The sequence below is a fragment of the Stegastes partitus genome, unplaced genomic scaffold, assembly GCF_000690725.1.
Source record: "Stegastes partitus isolate 25-593 unplaced genomic scaffold, Stegastes_partitus-1.0.2 Scaffold2502, whole genome shotgun sequence".
Classification (NCBI taxonomy): domain Eukaryota; kingdom Metazoa; phylum Chordata; class Actinopteri; family Pomacentridae; genus Stegastes; species Stegastes partitus.
In genome coordinates, this window is record NW_007580233.1 from 10,461 (window position 1) to 31,776 (window position 21,316).

The 21,316-nt window shown below is 39.9% G+C and overlaps 3 protein-coding genes and 1 long non-coding RNA gene across 7 annotated transcripts in view; 1 reads left to right on the forward strand and 3 right to left on the reverse strand.

Annotated features, from left to right (window-relative positions):
- exoc7 (exocyst complex component 7) overlaps positions 1-6,773 on the reverse strand; it is a 15,368-nt gene extending 8,595 nt beyond the window's left edge. For 2 of the 4 annotated variants that reach the window (XM_008305425.1, XM_008305423.1), the window contains exons 1-7: positions 6,521-6,773; positions 6,346-6,411; positions 5,159-5,343; positions 4,142-4,247; positions 3,826-4,048; positions 2,575-2,742; positions 2,316-2,327 (exon numbers count right to left, since the gene is read on the reverse strand). In XM_008305425.1, coding sequence (XP_008303647.1) covers positions 2,316-2,327; positions 2,575-2,742; positions 3,826-4,048; positions 4,142-4,247; positions 5,159-5,343; positions 6,346-6,411; positions 6,521-6,580 — 820 coding nt within the window. In that variant the 5' untranslated portion in view covers positions 6,581-6,773. The remainder of the gene's footprint in view (positions 1-2,315; positions 2,328-2,574; positions 2,743-3,825; positions 4,049-4,141; positions 4,248-5,158; positions 5,344-6,345; positions 6,412-6,520) is intronic. The other 2 variants (XM_008305424.1, XM_008305426.1) reach the window with 2 other exon arrangements.
- LOC103375208 (uncharacterized) overlaps positions 24-21,316 on the forward strand; it is a 22,885-nt gene continuing 1,592 nt past the window's right edge. The window contains exons 1-2 of the long non-coding RNA XR_521192.1: positions 24-591; positions 4,531-4,533. This is a non-coding gene — a long non-coding RNA (uncharacterized LOC103375208). The remainder of the gene's footprint in view (positions 592-4,530; positions 4,534-21,316) is intronic.
- On the reverse strand, positions 8,656-14,158 carry tvp23b (trans-golgi network vesicle protein 23 homolog B (S. cerevisiae)). The gene is made up of 7 exons (XM_008305422.1): positions 14,074-14,158; positions 12,622-12,695; positions 12,195-12,339; positions 10,269-10,358; positions 10,038-10,163; positions 9,239-9,367; positions 8,656-9,155 (listed from the first exon to the last, which is right to left on the reverse strand). Exons 1-7 carry the CDS (start codon positions 14,083-14,085, stop codon positions 9,129-9,131), a joined length of 603 nt encoding a protein of 200 aa, XP_008303644.1. The 5' UTR covers positions 14,086-14,158; the 3' UTR covers positions 8,656-9,128.
- The window catches only part of trim16 (tripartite motif containing 16), a 12,050-nt gene continuing 5,985 nt past the window's right edge, over positions 15,252-21,316 (reverse strand). Inside the window, exons 3-7 of the mRNA XM_008305420.1 lie at positions 20,608-20,703; positions 20,074-20,307; positions 18,188-18,359; positions 17,845-17,940; positions 15,252-16,435 (exon numbers count right to left, since the gene is read on the reverse strand). Of these exons, the coding sequence (XP_008303642.1) occupies positions 15,840-16,435; positions 17,845-17,940; positions 18,188-18,359; positions 20,074-20,307; positions 20,608-20,703 (1,194 nt within the window). The 3' untranslated portion in view covers positions 15,252-15,839. The remainder of the gene's footprint in view (positions 16,436-17,844; positions 17,941-18,187; positions 18,360-20,073; positions 20,308-20,607; positions 20,704-21,316) is intronic.

The following is a 21,316-nucleotide window of genomic DNA, read 5'->3' on the forward strand; positions in this document are numbered from 1 at the left end:
CCCTCTGAATTCCAGCGCTGCAAAACTTTACCTGTGACCTAAATAAATTCTGCATCTGAGAACTGAAGATTTCTCCGGCTTGTTCTTGGGCTTCCAGCTAAAGAATCGGATCTAATCCGTCCTCATTATATCTTTATTTTGATCTTTATCCGACTTCTTGTCTCGTTTCTTCCTGTGAGTTATGTAATGTGAGGCATCAACACGGTTTATTTTATCTCATTTAGTTCATCTACAGACACGACGAGCAGTTTATTCCCCCGACTGAGGAGCAGACGTGATGATCTTCTCATCATCTCAGAGTGGAAGTCATCGTTTAAGGTGAGAGACGGTGAAAATCAGGAACTACGATGGGATATAAAACCATTTTCAGTCCAAATGCGGTCTGCCTCCTGAGTCAAGTCGACCCGTTATCGTCTGAACCAGGCATCAGAGAACAACTAAACCAAACCAGTGACCAAATGAAACACCTGCACACCTGGCTGATCGCTGCTCAGTTATCGAGCCTCTTTGAGTTAAAACATCCTAACTGCATCCGTTTCTAAGTCAGACTTCTGTGTGGCTGAGCTTCGTCGTGCACATCTGTCCACATCTGCTGAACTAACCTCCGACTGGCTGGTGTTAATAAGCGACAGCAGCAGGAAGCACATCGACGGAATCGTTCGGACTCAAGCGACAAAACAAGAACAAGAACAGCAGCCGGTTTCAGTGCAAACAGCTTCACGTCTTTAGCTTCAAACAACACGACACACACACACACGCACACACACTTCTACGACACAACTCAGCTACACAAACACTGAAAACGCTGCAGCTTGTAGTTTCATGGTGGCGGCTGTTTCATTTTAAATTCTCACCAATGTTTCCTATTTTACAAGATTAATTTACGAATTAAGAACCACAAAACTGATTCATGTCACACTTCTCATGTCTTGCTGCTTTTATGGTGTAAATATAAAACAAATAATTGAATAAAATCACATCTTTTGTGAGTATTTAAGCGTCCTTAAGGAACAAAACACTGATTTAACGAGAGATCAAAGCAGCACGATGTGTGAGTTCAGTATCGACCAGCGAGTGACGTGAAGTAAAAACACTTTTGCTGCTCGTTGAGACAGAAATAAGAGTATTTTTGACGTTATTTTCAATAATCTAAGTTTGTCGACCTGCAGGTTGTGAATGCAAACATCACAACAAGCGAAATACACACAAAAAGGAGATTTTTATGGAAATATTTCAGCTACAGAAAACAAGACGTCGACCAAAAGCTGTTTCAGACGTCGCTGTCAGAGGGACACCAAATTAAAACAAACATCCGTTTTCAGCTTTTTTTTAAAAGGATTTTTTTACTTTTTAAGCAGATTCAAACTCATCTCAGTCACTCTACAGTGATTATTTATTTAATATTCTTCTAACTTCCACCCTCGTTTTTATGCTTTTAATCCTCATTTTCTTTTTCATTACCTGGTTGGGGCATTTTTAGTGCTTTTATTGTGATTTTTTTTTGTTTTCCTCCATTTTTTTGTTCCTCTGATCTCTTTTCTTCCTGTTTTAAAGCTGTTTGGTGCATAAATAAAGTTATTATTATTATTATTATCAGCTGAACACGTCCTGCAACAGACGACACAAGAACACCACATGTTGTTCAGCCCTCATCGAATTTTAATGCAACTGTTTGCTTACGAGGAGTTTCAGTTTATTCGGTTTTTCTACGTCTCATATTCGCATCACAGACTCTACGTTTCAGCGGCTCTCAGTCGTATTTCCTGAGCTTCTTCAACAGATGAAGTTTGGTAGGTGTTCTAACTTCTGTTTTTCTGAACATTTAAAGGATTTCTAGTAAATTTCAGTGTTTAAATGTGACTCTGAGGTTGTCTGGGATTTAAAAAACATCATTTGGACAGGTTGAAAACGACAAAATGACGGTTAAAGAGATCTGCTGTCACAGTTCAGACTGAGCTGCCGTAAAAAAAAAGTCAAATATTTGGGTATTAAAACACACATTGTTCTGTTTTTCACTGATTATCTTACTTTAGGACAACATCAGCCTCCTGTTGTTGTTGTTTTGATCATTGCTGCTTTAAAAATAAAAAGCAGACTTTACTCCTCTCATATAAATTTGATGTCAAAAACACATTGTTGTGTGTTTAAGAGGCGTTTTAATGAATATTTGTTTGTCTGCTGCAGCACAAACCACCATGAAACTCCAGGTTTGCATCGACGCCGCCAACAACCTCTAACATCCGCTAAGACCTCCGCTGTTAAGACCAACGCTGCCGTGAGACACACACACACAGAGAGTGAAGCGGTGAGTTTACCTGGGATGTAGACTGTCATCACAACACACAGGATTATATGTAGGAGGAAGGATGGAGCTGGTTAGAGACTTTAAATCACAGTGAGCTCAACTACAGAACGATCAGAGACGCTGGAGGAGATTCAAACAGGAAAACGTGGCTGGACGGTGATCTGAGTGAAGGTTTGATGATTAAGCAGAGTCATGCTGCTCTGTTAGATTCGTCAATTAGAGATTTCGGGCCGGTGATCGGGTTGGAATCGGGCACATGAGCTGCCTACCTGGCCTCTTGGGGGCCTTCTTGGTGGGCGTTTCCTTGCGTTTGGCCTGGACGGCCGGCGAGTAGAGGATCCCCGAGGAGGCGCTGTTCTTACGGAAGTGATCCTTCAGGCCTTTGATGGAGCGGTCGAGCTGGTTGGACCTGATCTGGAAGTAAACGTTCATGAAATCTGCAGGAGAGACGACGAGACACGTTATCAGAAACATCGCTCTGGTTCCTCCACGTGTTTCTGAAATCTTTGTTTTGAAGAATTGCATCAACAAAAACAACGGAAACTTTAAAATCTATTAAAAACTTCCCAGATGTCGCGTCTCATCTGAGGTGATTTTAGAGTAAAACTGTACATTTTCTTCACCAGGTGTTTTTTAGAAAAGTACAGTAACAAATGTGCAAATATAAACTGTAACCGATGGACGTTGCTGCACATTCATGAAAACATAAAGAGTTTAAATGCACACCAGGTTCAGCTACATGTAAACATCTGTGCAGGTTCAGTGTGTGAATAGACGCCGAAAGATTTGACTTTTTAAAAATGTAATTAGCTTCACAGGAGACGTAAACACCTTTTCTGAATCACAGCGAAACGCCGTCGATATCAGCTGACGTGAAAAAATAATGAGACCAAAGTCAGAACGCTGGTTCGTCCATCATTAAAATAAAAGTAAAACTCTTTGTTTCTGCAGGATTCACAGCTGAAACATCTCAGTCTCCACAACATCAATGCTATTCACAAGATTAGTTTCTCTATAGTTTGTCTCAATAGCACAAACTCAGAAGCCTCTAAGATGGACGCTGCATCAGTCACAGTTTGTAAAATATACAATAATAAAGCAAAGCAGACCGACTTCTACAGATTCTACTAAAGAATGAATGTTGTCTGGTTGGACTCCAGAAGAACAAACTGCTCTGATGTGACCACCTGAATTATCTGAACCTTCTCTGTTTCATATGGGGGATGAGCTAACGCTCTGCTAAGTAACTCGAGCTAAACAACAGCTCTCACTCACTAACTAAACAAGAGCGAACAGCCAATCAGAGAGCACTGTGGGCGGGGCATTGCAGAGACCAAATCAGAGTGCGTCAGAGCCAAACTAGAACATTTGATTTATTTTTGCAATAATCGGTTCATGAAAATAAGGATGTCAATAATCTGATGATGCTAAACATCAATGCTGTTGTCATTAAAGTCAATAATCAGTCGATGCCTCGCCTGAAGTAAATAAAAACTACACGAGTCAAACCCAGAACTCACCCTGGTTCCGTCCGTATTCCACCAGCCAGCCGGCGATGCAGATGATGTCCTGCAGGACGGCTTCGGGCAGATGTTCCAGAACCACCTCCTCCTGGACCTCCAGCTCCTCGTCCACGCTGATGGCGTCCAGGATGAGGATGGGAGGGACGGGTTTGCTGTAGCGCGTCAGCAGGCTGCGAAACTCCGCCTCCAGCAGCTCTTTGCCTTTTTCAAAGCGAGCTTTCTGCACAAAAGCAACAAAAAGGGGAAATCTTTGACTTTTGGTTTTCTGCCGCTGAGACGCGTTTTGATGTAAAAAGTAAAGCGGATGCTGTACCACGGTGTTGAGCTCAGGACTGTCGGGGTTGTTGTCCTGGAAATACTCCACAGCTTTCTGGATCTTTGCAATGCAGCTGAGATACTCATCCAGCCTGCCTGTAGGTCTGAGACGCAAAACACGACATATCACACATTTAAACGCCGAAAGAGCATCATGTTGACAATTTAATGACAAACTAAAAACATCACATGCAGAACAATGACCACAAGTACATGACAGGAGGCAGATAAATTAAATTATTATTATTATTATTATCTTAAGAAACACTAAGAAATACTGTAAGTTATTTGTCATCTGTATTAAATTGTTTTTAAAATTACATTTGGCTGAAAAGAATTTTAAAAAAATATTTATTGTAATTTACAGTAAACTATTTTCTCTACGAGGTCGTTCTTTCACCATTTCATAAAAACCTTATTTGTGTTTAGATGTTTACACATTTAAGATGCGTTTGTTTTCCAACATGAACATACAGGAACAAATATCTGTAATTTTGGGGTTATTCATGTTGAATTACGTTTGATATTTTACTGTATTTATAGAAATATTTAGTTACTAAGTCTGCGACAGAGAACACGAACTGTGACACATAAAACTGTTCAATTAAAAGTTCATTGACCTTCACAATGTAATGAAAAATATAATATTAAAAAACATTAACATGCTGACAGGCAGATAATAGAAAGTAAAAGCGTTATAATTTCTATTCAACATGATTTTACTGTTATTTTAACTGTTGGTGATTTTTTTATATCCTGCTGTAATTGGATATTAAACAATTTTCTCTAACAGGGTTTTCTTTCACTATTTCCTAAAAATGTTTGCTTTTATTTTTATTTTAACACATTTAAGAGTCAAAATGTGTGTTTCTACTTATGTTTGGCATTAAATTACAAAGAGAATAAACAGGAACAAATCTGTAATGTTACAGTCATTCATTGCTGAATTGTTTTTGATATTTTACTGTAGTTTTATAGAAAATCCAAACTCTGACACCTGCAACTGTCCACTTACCCCTCTCTGATGATCCGGTCGGTGTCTTTGGCCACGTGGTAGTAGCTGATGACGTGGTCCATGCAGGACAGCGTTTTGTCCACGTTCTCCTGCAGACGCTGCAGGTTCTCCGTCTGCTTGTGAACCGGGATGATGGAGTTCTCCAGCTGCATCAGGCGGCTCTCGAATGAAGACAAGATGGAGACCTTCAGGACGAGAGGAACGACGAGTTAGAAACAGACAACAAACTATCAGTAAACATAGAGAACGTGTGACCTCCAGAACATCCAGGACAGACTGCAGCTTCTGTGTCTCGTGATGGAAGTGAAAACGACAATAAAAGTGAACGATTAAAATCCAAATTAAAGAATGACAACAAAAAGGAAAGTTAAGCAGGATCTCAGAAGACTCTCTGTTTGGAAACTGGTCCTAAACCGGACAGTAAAAGGCTTTTAAAACCAGTTTTAAATAAATTCACCTTGTTTTACCCCAAAATAACAGGTCCAGATTAAATATATATAAATATATTCTACCTAAACCGTTCTTCTACTTGTGACAGATTTTTCTTGATCTAAAACTCTGGTCCTGACAAAAATGTTTAACATAATTGGTCTACTCATTAAACAACATGTTAACGAGCTGAATACTGATTTTATAACCACAGCATCAAACTCACCAAACACGACACGCCTCAGAGGGAAAGCTAGAACATATAAAGTCCTGCTCCAGTACATGTGTTTACATCAGCTGTTTATCTCTGATCTGTCAATCACACACTCAGAGGGTCTTCTTCCTGAAAGGGGCGGGGCCAGCAGTAGGGGGCGGGGCCAGCATTTAAAGCGACAGACACCGGAACAGCCTGATGTATAGTTATGGAGAAATCAACCATGTTTTAAGGGAGTTGGAGCTAAAAAATAACTAAAAATATTTTAGGGACGTGTGAGACTTTCACTAATTTTCTGAAAATGGGTCAATATGGATGTTTTAGGTTTGAAAAATTTGACAAAATAAAGGCTTTTTCTTCCATTCAGAGTAAAATAAATTGCAGCAACACAAGTCAAAGCTGCACATTATTAACACAGAGAGTCACGTGATCAGAGGTCTGACACCAACACTAAACCCGGCGCAGGGTCGCTTCATGACTGTGTTTGTTTTTTTTGTGTAAATACGACATTAATGCGTGTTTCAGTGTGTTTGCTTCCTCTCACCATCCCTTTGGTCAGCTGGTCGCTCTTCTCCAGGTTTTCTCTGATGAACGACAGAGTCTCCTGCTCCTGTGATGAACAGAAAACCAGCCGGTCACGAATGTCACACTTTATAATCAGCAGGAATCATGAAAACACGGATGCTAACAGAGCAGAAGTGGAGCTCTGGGAGGCTAACCTGCTTCAGCTTCTCCTCGATCTCCCGCTTCCTGGCGGACGCATCCTCGGTGGGGATCATCCTGGAGGAAACCCGCCGTCAGCAGACGTCCTCCGGTGGCGTTAATGTGCAAAAATCACCCGTTAATAACAGAAAAAACAACAAAGACGACGCTCCAAAGCTGCTGTTTTGGCTAACAGCTAACAGCGGCGATGTTAAGTTACGGAAGTTTAGCCGCTTGGAGAAGAGAAATCCGGTGAGAATTTCAAAATAAAATACGACAACCCAAACCTTGACGGTATATAAAATTCTAAACATTTGTAGATAAATAGAATAACTACATCCATTCGGAAACAGTCTATAAATTATTAATCGTTTATAGACTAAACCTACATATAAAATGTACATATACATTAGATTTGGTAGGCTTTGTTATTATTTTAGAATTTCATATGTTTCATAGATGGTATTGAATAGAAAGTATTTCATGTTCATATAATAATGTAGATTTTTTGAGCCTGTTGATTAAATCTGTAAAGTAAAATTCTACAGTAAGTGATACTGCAGAGTCTTAACCTTAATATCTAAATTGGTCTGGTCAATTTTTATTATAAATCATTTTTGCAGGGTTTGAAATATAGATTTGATTTTGGAGGGTAAAATTATGTTTTATCAGATATCATTCAGTTTTAACCTTGATGTTGAAACAATTACAGTAACTTGTGTTTTAATGTAATATCGTAGGATCCTAATATTAAAAAAAAACGTTAGTTCAATTCAAAACACTCATTCCTATGTCTCTGTTACTGAACACTTTGATTCTACAGCTGTTGCTTTAAAAAGAGCTAAATAAATAAAGCTATTATTCGTATTATTTTGTGCTTCCATATGTAAAGTTTGTCCCTTCTTTTCAACCTTTAAAATCTCTTTTAATTTGTAGGAAACTGATTTTCCCCTTTCTAGGTGCATCCGCCTCACTTCCGGTGAGGCTTGGCCGTCTCGTGACCCTGAAGACACTCAAACGATAAAAATAAAATAGTTTGTTGTGGAAAATTAAATGAACTTTTTTTCATTTAAATTGCTACAAAGAAAATAATGTCGATAATTATTTTAATGACGGAGTTTTAAATAACATATAACCGAGGTGGTGTCATGTTACATGCAATGACGTAAATCAGCCAATGGAGGTCGCTGTCCGGTTCAATATTAAACTAATGATGCAAAAGAAAACGTATTAAACTGAATACAGACGAAATATATAATATAACTGTGAAATAAACCAAATAAATGTTCGTTGTTTTGCATTAAACTAATTTAAACATTTACACAAAAATAAAAATATCAAAAACAGCCAGAACAATATTATAAACCTTATTTTCCACTTTTAATCAGTAAGATTTTAAACCAACACGAGTGTTAATGTTAATCCTTTAAATGTTGACATCATGCCACAGCTGTTTGTTGTGAAAAACAAACCACAGGAAGCTGATTTTCTATATGATTTGTTTGTTTTTGTTTAGTAATTTTGATGAGTTTGTCAAACGTCACCGATGAGCAACAACATTGATTCTGATTCACTGGAATTTTTGTGTATTATCAGATTTAAAGCTAAAACTTACCTGAAGGACTTTAAGGACAAAATATCCTCATTAAAGATGAATTGAGCCAATATTAGTCCTGATCATAATCACCAAACATGTATTCATTTTCAGGAATTTAACCCTTTAAATGCCGGTTTGTTTACATAAAGTCACTGTTGCACTCATTCATTTTCCATTCATGGATTTTTTGTGTGTGTGTTAAGATGATCACCAACTTTAATTCTGACACATTTACTATTTTTTTGTGCAGTCCGATTAAGAAGAAAATAACATTTAGGACCTTAAGGACAAAAATATCTGCTTTAAAAAATGTATAGAAATATATATATATATATATATATATATATACACAAAGTATTAGAATTGTTATCATAAATTAAGAAACAAAACTGCTGCTATAAAACAAACGTTACCTAATATTCGGGGCATCAAGTTCAAAATATCTTCTGTATTTTTTATTCCTATAAACTAAAACACGAGAGACTTTTCTTGCGAGCAACAAAACAGAAGAACTGATGCGTCTGTTTGCACGAATAAAAACTATCACACTGTTGGTAAAATTGTTAGAAATGTATTTGCACAAAAGATGAAGTTCCACATAAGTTTCTTTACTTACATATTTACAAAACCTCTTTACACAGTCTCTTATACAAACTGAAGTATTTGCATAAGCCCTCCCAGAAACACGAGTTTAATTCTATAAAGTCGTTAGAGGCCATGAAAACACAAAACAAACAGGATGTCTGAGGGAGCTACGACACAAACTACTCTCCGTTTAATTCCACCTTTTGTTTCATTCATGCATTTCTGCTGAAGCAAAGTTTATTGCTGGACTTCAGTCATTAAACAGCTTCCAGACGTCTGAGAAACTTCTACCGAGTCACTTTACAAGAGAAAGGAAATCAAATAATCAAAAACTTCAACTGAAAAAAAACAAAAAAAGGTTAGTCTCTACGCGTCCTCCTGCTAAAACAACAGATATTATAGCATTGAGAATAATGCAGACGAGTTCACATCGCAGAGGTTCTCTACGATTCCTCTTCTTTGGACAGCGCCTGAGGAGGAACAACACATTGTGAGGAACACGACAAATAAAAACTCTTTATTTATCAAATTTAAAAAAAACAAAACAGCTCACCTGTTTGAGGAACTGTCGGCCAAAATAATTGGTGGCCATGTTCTTCAGGTCGGTCTTCCCTCCGACTTTACATTTGACGTATCCGTAGAGATTCGCTCCTTGCAGCACCAAACCCATGATCACGACCGGCTGACAGGAAAAAAATCAGTGTTATGGTTCAGCAACAGTGAAATCTTTCACAGACACGTCTGCTGTTGTTATACAGTCAGACTACCATCCACTAATCCCATGAAAAGGCAACAATAAGTTATACTGGAGCTGCAGTTAATCACCATTTAGATTCTGTTTTGAGCAGAAAATCTCCCCAGAATGTAGATTGTTGAACAAATAAATAAGACTTACATCACTTGAAGTATAAAAAAGTGTTTTCTAACCATAAAAACTTCATCTTTTATGTAAAATGCGTTGATGGTCATCAGTTTATCAAACACACTTTATTTTCTTTGTACAGGACGAAGATTCGTTTAAAATGTAAAAGTCTTAAATCTCTGTTTACACGAATGAAAGCACCACAAAAACATCAACTAAAGCAAGAAATGTGTGAAAAGAGCCCAACAAAACCGGCTTTCCTTTTGTTTCTGTAACACTTGATTAAAAAAAACTGCTCTTTTAGTGATTTACTGACACTCTTTTAAAAATAAAACATATATTTATGGTGTTTTTAAAGCTTCACATCTTCAGTAGGACCTTCAAGGTGAGTCACCAACGTGTTGAGACAAACACGTTGTGGATTTTCTTTCTTTTTGTCGACACTAAGATCAGAACAGAAGTGTTTCCTCCCTCCTACTCAGTGACCTACCAGCCATTTAATATTGAAGGAGAACAAGGTGCTGAAGACGAAGATGACCCAGAGAATGGGACAAACGATGAGGCCAAGCCAGAAGATCCGTGACTCCGAGTTTGACGCCTGCTGTTTCCCAGAACGCTGAACAAAACAGGATATTCTCACAGTCAGGACATCTGCAAATACCATGAAGCCGCTGACAGTAAACACATTTATCAGAGTCAGAATCATGTGAGAGCTGCTGACCTTCCTCGACTCAAACACCCAGTGGCTCCGTCCGTCGTCGTCCACCTGGTTCCACCACCTCAGACCCACCATCAGCCTCCCAGTGATGTTCTACGAGTGGAGATGAGAACAGCCCGACCCATAAATACGGTTCCAACACACTCAACGTGATGTAGTCGTCTAGATTTGACACAAATGATTCACACAGTACGAACGCTGGAGGTCCTGACTGGGGCTGAACGACGTGTGGAACATGTTTCACATTCTTCTGACAGACGCTGAGATTTTATCTGCATTTTTTTAAAGTCAAGTTTTCAAACATGTGACGTTAGAGCATGAGACACTGTGGCTGTCACACAACACCAGAACCTTCTAGACTCCAGGAGGGTTCTGGGTGCTTTTGGTTCCTGCCACATTGTTCACTGCAATAATTTATCAACTAAAATGAAAGCTGAATTTCTTTGGTTATTTATTTTACTTTTAACTATGGATGTGTATAAATCAGGGAACTTGTTATCATTCAGTCCATCATCTGTGTGCTGCAGATGATTCTGACTATTTGATTAATTTATTTTCTGGAATGAAAAAACTCTGAAGATTTCAGCGTCTCACACATCAGCACTACATGTCTGTTAAGGTTTGGGCTGAACAACTCAAAGATGTTCATTTAGAAATCCATCCATCCATCATCTAGACACCTTAATCCTCACCAGGGTCATGGGGGGCTGGAGTCTATCCCAGCTGACTCAGGGTGAAGGCAGGTTCACCTGGACAGGTAACCAGTCTATCACAGGGCTACACTTAGAGACAGACAACCAAGCACACTCACATTCACACCTACGGACAATTTACAATCACCAATTAACCTCAACATGTTTCTGGACTGTGGGAGGAAGCCGGAGAACCCGGAGAGAACCCACGCTGCACGGGGAGAACATGGAGACTCCACGCAGAAAGATCCCGGGTGTCCTCACCGGGATGGAAACCAGCGACCTTCTAGCTGTGAGGCGACGATGCTAACCACTGAGACACCTTGCAGCCCCATGTAGCAAATCTAAAAGGCTACAGCTGAGGATATACGAGGCGCAGCTAATAAATAATAAACCGACAGTTCAGTGAATGTTTACATCCTTTGATGAACAGTCACAGTTTGAGTTTAAACTGTTCTGTCAAATGTTTTAAATCTATTAAACAGAGAATACTGAGGTAAAACTTCTCTTTCTAAACTTAAATCACAAATAAAATCAGAAAAATGGAACTAGATGTTTTCCCCAAACCACTCAGCTCCAGATGAAGTGTCTTTAAACGACAACGATTGTGTCACTTTACTGCATGTCACGCTGTGAGAGATGGATCTGATCAAATCCTGGTTTTAATCAGGGTCAGATTGTGCAACGACAAATCGCAGCACCACAGCATAAATCACAACATAAATGTGTGACAGTAGAGACACAACGTCTGTGTGCAGCTCCTCTTCTTCTTCTTCTTCTTCGCTGGAGTCACGCAAACTTCATTTGTTTTTGTTCACTTTTTTATTCTAGACCATCTCTGTGACATGTTGTGCTGCTCGACGCTCTCTGTGTTGCTTCATGTTGTGTTCTGACTTTGAGCGTTTTATCCTGAAGGTCTGATTCTGTCTTTGCTGTAGAAAAACGTCCATCAGTAGACGGATCTCATCAGGCTGATCTGAAGACATTGTTTTAGACTGAAAACCAAAGATTTCTCTCCTGATTACTGATGTTCATCTCAGCCTCTTCGGACAACAACACAAAACCCACTAATCAGAGCAGAGGGGAGCTGCGTTTTCCATTTAGCTTCTGATTAAACTACAACTTCCCACTAAACTGTAGCTTCAGCTGATCTTATAAAATGTGCTCACATCGGCTCAGGCTGCATCTGGACTTCTTTAATCTAATCCACTGAGCTGTGATGTAAAAGCAGACACACCTTCACTGTCCAGAAGTCACATGACAGCAGGAGGATAATGGTGACCATGCAGGCGATGAAGCTTTTGCTGTAGAATCCACAGAGCAGATACACGCAGACGGCGCTAACTCTGAAGAAGAGGTGGAAGAACGTCGCCACCGGATGCCTGGAGACAGAGTTTTAAACACATTTACTGACTGTGGAGCATCTGCACAGACAAAAGTGTGACACGTACTCAGAATTACTCTCATATCTCAGAGTATTTAGTTGATTAATCAACTGAAGAAACAAGAAAAGGGTAAAAACATAATAAATAACAAATCTTACAGCTTAAAAAGATTTAGTTTATCATCAGATGTGACAAAGACAAGAATCAAATCCTCTCAAACGTGCTTAAATGACAGAATAAAGTGAAATATTTACTCAACAGAGACGTCTGTACACTCACTTAATATTTGACTTTGACTTTTTCCCTGCATCCTCCTCGGCATCAAACAGAGACACGTCTTCATCATTGGGATCCTGAGGGATCAATAAGGAAGAAGCTTAACCTCTGGAGACTCAGAGACGTCGACTGAAAGCCTCGTGTGGATTCATATGGACGGTTCAAAGGTCAGAGGAGCTTCAGCGATAACGAGTTCAAACCAGAAATATGTGAATTCAGTAAATCTACTGCACCGACCGACAGCCAGCACCCTATCCAGACACTCTGAGCTCTTCTGCTCCAGAACCAAGGACATTTCAACCCCATAGTCAGAATTTATGAGCAGAATACAGTCACAGTTGTACATAGATGCAGTGAATTAATGGTGATACTCCACATACTCCATTTATCCTGAGCTCAGATCAGCAGTGGATTTGGTTAAACCTCCACGACTTCATATAATCACATCAGGTTGTGTAATCCTTGACTCCGGTAATTGTTTCATGTCAGATGAGCATCAAAAATTAATTTAGTGACAGTTTTTTAACAACTTAGTGGATATTTTTTTCTCTCCTGTAAAAGTCAACTGCCTAAAAAACCACCTGGACTTTAGACGCTAAGAAATCAACAAAATCTTACATTCAAGAGCTGTGAGCAAGCAAATTTCTTTCTTGATTATTTGATTAATGGAAAACAATTCAATGTTCTGTCCACTGACAGACTGATAAACCACCCTCATGTGGAAGGTTTATCAGAACACATTTCTTGGTTGAGCTGCTTTTAAATGCTAAACAGTGACTTCGTTTGAAGTGTTGCCTTTAATTCCCGAAAATCGCATATTTATCGAAGTGTATCTGCCACACAGTGAAAGCACAGCTAATGATTACTGAAGCATTTTATCAGAATGAACGACTTCACAACTTTAGCTCACTTTAGCTTGTCTGTGTTAACCTAGATATTTAAGCTGCTAACTCGTCAATGCTAAGCCATTGTGAGACATTTATTCCCTTAAAATAAACGTGACCTCTGCAGCTGAAACAACGCCACGTTAGCAGCAGTGTTGTCGATGACTGACTCTGAGAGTTTCATGTTTTGATGCGATGATCGTACTCAGGATGAGGCGGAGAAGCTAACGTTAGCCACCGTTAGCTGACACTGAAACAGCTGCTAGCTAACGCGGTTTAAACTCACGTACATAAGCTGAAAACAGTTTGGGAACATTATAAGAAGGAAACTTTACAGTTATGTGGTTTTGGAGACGTCAAAGTGAAGCTAACGTTGGCGGCGCAGAAATGTTACGTAGCTACCAAACTTAGCATGCTAACTACTTAGCAACATTAGCACGACAGATGGCAGCGGGGAGACATTTATTGCTGAATAAATCCTTTCAAATCTGCGTTAACTGGCGCTACAGTCACTGCATGACATTTTAAAGAGATAAAATAAGTATGTCAGTTAAAACATTTTGTCACTTACTCCTGTTAGCATGATGAAACCTGAGCTGCTGCTTCCTGGTTACATGCTCAGCTCCACGTCACCGTCCGTGGTGGTCAGCTGACCACGACGTGCTTACGTAATCACGTGCCTCTGTTTACACTACAGGGTTAATGTCTGTTATTAGTTGTGTTTAAATTGTGTGTTTACGACATAAAACATTGATATATTTGTATTGTATTGACACAGACTGAAGCATCCTGCAGGTTTATTAGTTTTTTTATTAGATTTACAACAAGTGCACTTTGACCGATGATAAAACAATCCTGTAAATCAGTTGAAACTTGTTCAGCTCAGAGACACAAGGTCCTCTTAGTGAAGGAAGTGCTGGTTGGAAATCCAAAAACTATAACTGTCTGAAAAATGCCTCTGTTTTTGTATCTTAACTATATTAGAGGCTCTACATTTGCCTTTATTTGTATAGATTTTAATTGTGCCTTAATTTTTCTAACTTTTATCAATAGAGCTGCATTGATGAACTGATTGTCAACTATTTAATTAATGTGCAGTTATTTTAACAATTAATTAATTGATGTGAGAATTTTTAATTCTCTAAATACAGCCTCTTAAACTTTCAAACTGCTAAATTCCACACTTTAAATAAGATACTGGGCACTGTTTTTGCACAGATCTTAATACAATCTGCACCTTAACTGTATAAATGTGTAAATGTTTTGGGGTTTTTTTTAGGGGTTGATATTTTTTTGTACTTTGATATTTATTTATGTTACCTTTTATGTGTCTTTTAATTCTTTTTTTATTTATTTTACTCTTATTATATTTGTGTCTTTATTCTTGGGTGAGAAATGTTCATGTAACGAAAAAGAATTTCCCCTCATGGATAAATAAAGTATTTATGATTCTGACTGATTTAATACGTTCTGCTTTCTTTTCTTCTCTCTGACAGTAAAGTGAATATCTCGAGGTTGTGGACAAAACAAGACATCTGTCATGTTGGATTTGGGAAACACTGATCAGCATTTTCATCGTTTTATAGACCAAACAACTAATCATTATTAAAAAAAAAATAATAATAATAACTGAAAGATTTATTAACGATGAAAACATGAATTAGTTGCAGCCCTAATCTGAGGGTTGCTTCAATTCAGGGAAAACTCACTGTTGTACGAAGGATGGCCACTGATCTGGAATCTAACAAATCTGGAATATTTTGACTTTATTTCACATGTCAAATATTTTTTAAATCCCTAAACGTTTCTATTATTTCCAGGTTTACATGAAAATATGACAAATTTTCTGTGACTTTTGTATTCAGACATACAAATCTGACATGTTGTGGTCATTACAAAGCTGTGAACGCAGCATCTTGTGCATCAATAGTGTCACTTTGATGTTAAAATAAAAAGTATAAACTTTATTTATTTCTGATGCTCTTCGCATCTAACAGCCACCGTTCATCCATCCAGTGTTTGCTGTCGAAGGAGCTCAAACGTTGAACAAAAGCAGACTTTTATTTTGCAAATAAAGACAGACACGTTTATTTGGAAAATATAGTTGAACATTTGCGGTAACAGTAGTCCCAAAGCTACACAGTAGAGTATAAATATGACCTGAGCCCAAATGTACATGAGATTAACAGATTATCAGTTCTGCAGCAAAAACAATCTGCTGTAAACAAGTGGAACATGGCAAGAGGTTGCACATTATTGTGTAGGTAACAAGTCCATTGTTGGGAGACAGTACAGTCTTTCTATGTCCTTAAAAGATCCAGGAGAAGCCGAGTCTTTCTAAATTGGAGCTCCGTTTGCAGGCGAGGTGGGAGGAGAGGGGCTCTTCAGCGGTAAAGGTTCTCCGGGCGCCACCAAGGCCACGATGTTCTCCTTCTTGGGGAGCCAGAAAGCCGGATACAGCGGCTCCAGGAACTCGGCCTGGTACTCGTGGATGAGCGTCATGGTGTCGTCCACGCCGTAGAACGCCAGCAGGCCCCGGGTGTAGTCCACGTAGACGCCGATCCGCGTGAACTTCTCCACGTTGAGCGGCGTCTCCACGTCGCTGTGCCAGGCGGAGAAGGTCCGGCCGTTCCACTGGACGCACCACGAGAAGTTGTTTCCCGTGATGCAGCTGTTGCTCTCGCTGCCTTTGCGGTCGATGCTCTTGTAGGTGATGCCGATGTGGGTTCCCTCGCCGCCGACGTCCGCCTCGAAGTAGTGCCGGCCCAGGTAGAAGCTCTCCGCCGCCAGAACCTGCCGCCAGTTCTCGAAGCGCTCGGGGACGTCGGGGTAAGGATGCTGCCAGGGCGTGGTGTTCGTCACCTTCCTGTTTTCTTCTGTCAGCCGCAGGAACTTGTGAGCCGTGTCAGCGTCGAAACTGACTTGGGCGGCGTCTGTAAAGGATTGTTCAACACGTCAGGTTAGTTCGGTTACGCCAGAGTCCCTGAGGTCACAGCGGTTTCCATTTAGAGATTGTAAACAAAAACACACCTCGTAAATCCCAGGAAGTGGACTGTAGAGCAGCTCCAGTCACTTATTGTCTTGTTAATAATAATACTATAATAATCCTCATTTAATCAGGCTGACTCACTGACACGGTGACTAAGACTACTAACAGAATTACTAACAGAAAGTATTACAGGACTTTAAACAGCTTATTGATGCAGCACATTTAAAACAGCTGTTTAGCCAAAACATAGGATCAACTTAACAAGTTTAAATACTGAGCTTCAAACCCGACGGTGTCATTTATGATGTGAATGTAGCTGAGTCATTAAAATATTAAGGATTAAACACTTACAGAATATGATATAAACTATGACTGTACCTGACTCGTGATCACTGTGTAAACTGTTTAATAGGATCAAAATGTTCTGGCTTTATGTTTCATCGGGAATAAACTTGGCCTTCAGGACCAAAGTCAGCAGCTGCACTCGTGTGACTTAATTTAATTTAATCAAAGTGTGAGAACAAGTTTATTTATAGTGAATGCCAAAGAGTTCACCTTCAAGCATCTTTGCCAGTAAGAATATACATTCACTCAGTATAACAGGCAACAGGGAACTCTGGTTCTCCAGCCTATAAAGTCATGTCTGAAAATGAAAAATATGCCCCATATTTAAAAAAAAAATCTAATTAACTATATTTGGAGAACCATTTTGAAACTTGGATCCGTCCATCTGCCAGTATTTTTGTTTTTGTGGTACAACTTGTCAAACCTGCTCATCAGTTATTAAAGTTAAATGAAAACAACCATTTTCCATTTTCTGATTTTATAATAAAAAATATTCTCTACGTTTTGTTCTGCATTATTGTGACATGCAGCTACGTGTGGTTCAGAACAAAACGGACTTCTGCGTTATCAATTCTTTCAGCTTAATTTTTTCCATATTTCAGAGATGATTTGATCGACTGTGTTGGTGTTGCAGATTCTGAATCAATGACATGATGATCTTTAATAGTTCCTGAAATATTGTTGTTCAAACAGATTCAAATGTCTTTAAAAAAAAAAAATCAGCTGAAAGTGGTTCAATGGGCAATTAAAAATGAATAAATAAATGATCTAAATAACCAAAGATACCATTTTAAATATGAATAGTTCATGATAAAAAGTTTCAGGTAATTCAGAGACGATTCAAGGTGGACTAATCTTACTGTAAATGTGTCTCTCTGCTCCTAAATGTCATTAAATTAAATGTACCTGTTGTCGTCTTTAGTTTTCTGATGCTGATGTGGATTTAGGGGACTTTTAAACTCCTGACTACGACGTATCTCAGCCAGGTTTCATTATATAAACACTTACACTTTAAGAAGTCGTCACGCGTCACCGGATCAGGTATCGACAGGTTCTGTTTCTGTGCAACGATCTGCTGGACTGTCGTCTTTATCCCCATTTTATCTGAAACCAAAGAAAAAGGGAAGATGACACGATTAAATTTAGATTCATTCGCATGAAGTTCAGAATCAGGTAAACAGGTAATTGCAGTCTTTCTGCTTCTCCAGGTGACACGCTCGGCAGGTGAGTCATGAAGCATTCATGCAGCTGAGCGCTGAGGCATTTAAAGGCCCAAATTCTTCACATGTGCGAACACGCCCAGACAGTCGGAGCGCCACCTGAATGTTTACTGCTGTTTGATTCTCTTTACCGTTTTTGCACGTCTCCTTGACTTTCTCCAGGTACGAGGACACCAACATGGTGCAGAGCTCCTGCGTGGAGTCGACGATCACGCGGCTGAAGGAATTCAGACGGTCCATGAGGCCGATGTAAACCCCCGGCAAGGAAATGTCAGTGGCTTCTTTCTTCCACTCTGAATACTCCTGTGAAGCAAACAGGAATGAGAACCGGAGGACTGTGGAGCCGTGAGGCAGGAAGGACTTTATGTCTTCTGGAGAAACTACAGAAGCTTTTCCACGACGGAAGCTCAGCGAATAATAACCTGAATCTTATGACATAACAATGTGTGCAAGACACTAGACTCCTGCACAGCTGTATTTTGTCCTCAGACGGTTTTTATGAAGCGTAAGCTCCCCGGAGGCAAAGTTTGATTTGAAAGAATCAGCACATTTATGAAGTGCAGGAGGAGGTTGGGGTGGGTGGTGGGCCGACAAAGCAGCAGACTCACATTTATGAATACATATCTTGGTAGATTTGAACTATATATGTTTAAGTTTGTTTTTAGAAATGTTGCACAGCTCCATGATTTCTATGACTCGAACAAGCTTGAGTCTGCAGGAGGAGGTTGGGGTGGGTGGTGGGCCTACAAAGCACTCGACTCGCATTTATAAATAGACACAGTAGATTTTAATGAAACTTTATGTTTAATCCTTTAAAAAAATGCTGTATATAGCAGAGTTCCCTAATGAGCCTCATTTAATAAAAAAAAAAAAAAAAGCATGCAACAGATTCTGCAGGAGGAGGTTGGGGTGTATGGTGGGTGTACAAAGCGCTTGGCCTACATTTATAAATACATAGCCAAGTAAGTTTTAACCATATCAGTTCAAGGTGCATTTTAAAAACGTTGTATGCAGGACAGCTTCCTAATATCCATTTGTAGAAAAAGCTTGCATCAAAGTCTGCAGGAGGAGGTTGGGGTGGATGGTGGGACTACACAGCATCTGACTCACATTTCTAAATCCACATCCAGCTATATTCTAACTATATTTCAAGTTTAATTTTAAGAACACTGTATGCAGCAAAGGTAATTCTTAATTTCCTTTGGCAGAAAAAGCTCATGTCAGAGTCAGCAGGAGGAGGTCGGGGTGGATGGTGGGTGCACAAAGCATTTGACATTTATGAAAAATATATTCAAGCAGGTTTTAACAATACAAGTTAAAGTTTGATTGTAGAAATGCTGCAGACAGCACAGTGTCTACTTTCCCTCTGTAGAAAAAGCTTATATCAAAGTCTGCATTTATGAATAGATATCTAAGTAGAGGGGCTATTTAGGGGCAATTAGCATAATAAAACTGCATTATGGTTCTGTTTCAACACTTGGCGCTCTTGGTAAGGTTAGTGAAAAACAGTAGGCACATGTATGAAGTGCACTTTATGTAAGAGGAGGAGGTCTGGGTGGATGATGGGTGCATAGAGCACTTAACTCACCCTGAGGTGTTTGTAACAGCCATATTTCTGTTACTTTAAAGTCAAATAAAGACCAATTAGCTGAGTTTAAATGATAACTAAGAGCATTTGGTGTGGAACAGAGGTCCAATCGGATCTGTTATCAGTTACTGTTCTCCATCAGTACGGACACACAGCTAGACTTTATTTATCTGACATTAGAAAACGTCAGCAGTTAACAGGATGTTTGTTGTTGTCCAAGTAGGTGTGTTTCTGGAGTCAGACCTGTTTTTTATTAGCTTGAGATTAAAAATAGATTCTGATAAACCAAGACCAGCTGCCTGAATGCATTTATTGTGGAGCAAAGCTAAAAGAAACCTTTCTTGAGTTTCCCTGTTTGCGGTGCAGCTAAAGGCCCATGTTGGGACCATGTTGGGACCATGTTGGGACCACGTTGGGCTTCGATGGTACCTGCAGGAAGTCCACGTCGTTCTTGTTCTTGGAGAGCTTCTCCATCTGAGCCTGAGTCTTCTTCAGCTCGGTGCATCTTTGCTCCAGGTGGACCCGGATGCCATCGGCCTGCTTCAGCGCCTGCTTCTCTTCGCCCTCCAGGATCTCCGTCACCTCCCTCTTGGCCTTCTCCACCACCGACTGCAGCTCCTCGAACTGGCTCTCGATCACGGCTCGCACATCCGTCACCGAGTGCTGTGAAATGAAGACGTATGGACTGAGCATTCTTTGCGTTCAGACAGATAACGTGTTGGGAATCCGGCGAGGCCACACAGATGCTGATGTTACGTAACTGCAGCCTCACTGAGCTCTTTGTTGCCACAAAAAGCAGACTTGAGGAAAACCTGCTCAGCGTGGGAGGCTCCCAAACCTCCAGGATTACAGGCTGGTGGCTTCTCAGGACAGAAATAGCTGCAGGCTGCTCTAATTTAATCAACTATTGTGACATACATGTGACACACACACGATGACTCACTGCTCATGTGTTGTATTTACCTCAATAGAAACAGTGTTGAGCTGAAGCTTGTTGATGGCGTTTTCTGCTGCCGTCACCGTCTTCACCATCTCACTCTGCTTCTCCCGCAGCTCTTTCTACGGACACAAGAATAAACAGACTTCAGCAAGTTTCCTCGTGGAAACCACAATCCACGACATCACGCTGCAACTATGCTAAACAGACACGAAGAATTGTAATGAAATGTGAGAGTTCGGTCGGCTCTGTCAGGAAAGCGCTGTTGTTTCAGAGTTTCCTTCACCCTGGAGGGGTCACACATGGATGATTATACACTCTGACGTTTGTGGTTTTCAAAGCTCCGGCGTGTTTTCAGCCTCACAAGTCAAGCCTAAATTCCTCAGGCAGGTCCGGGCGGCTCCGGAGCCGACGTGAGATTCATCCGACGTAAAGTTTAGACCGAGCGCGACGAGAAATTCCTTTTCTTGAATCAGCAAGCCGGTGCAGGTTCAAACCCAAAATATGCGACATTACCTAATAATTTACTGCCAGAATAATTAAATCTGGAGAAGAGTTCACAGCAGGGAAGCCCTCCGTCCACGCCCTGATCTGTATCGCTCAAAGAAACATATTGAGGTATTCATAGTGTCACACCCAAACAAACCAACAGCCGACATGGAGCTGAGCAGGCACTCAGGTGTGACCGAACTACAACACCTCATTAAAACTATAATTTATTGACATTTGACAGCT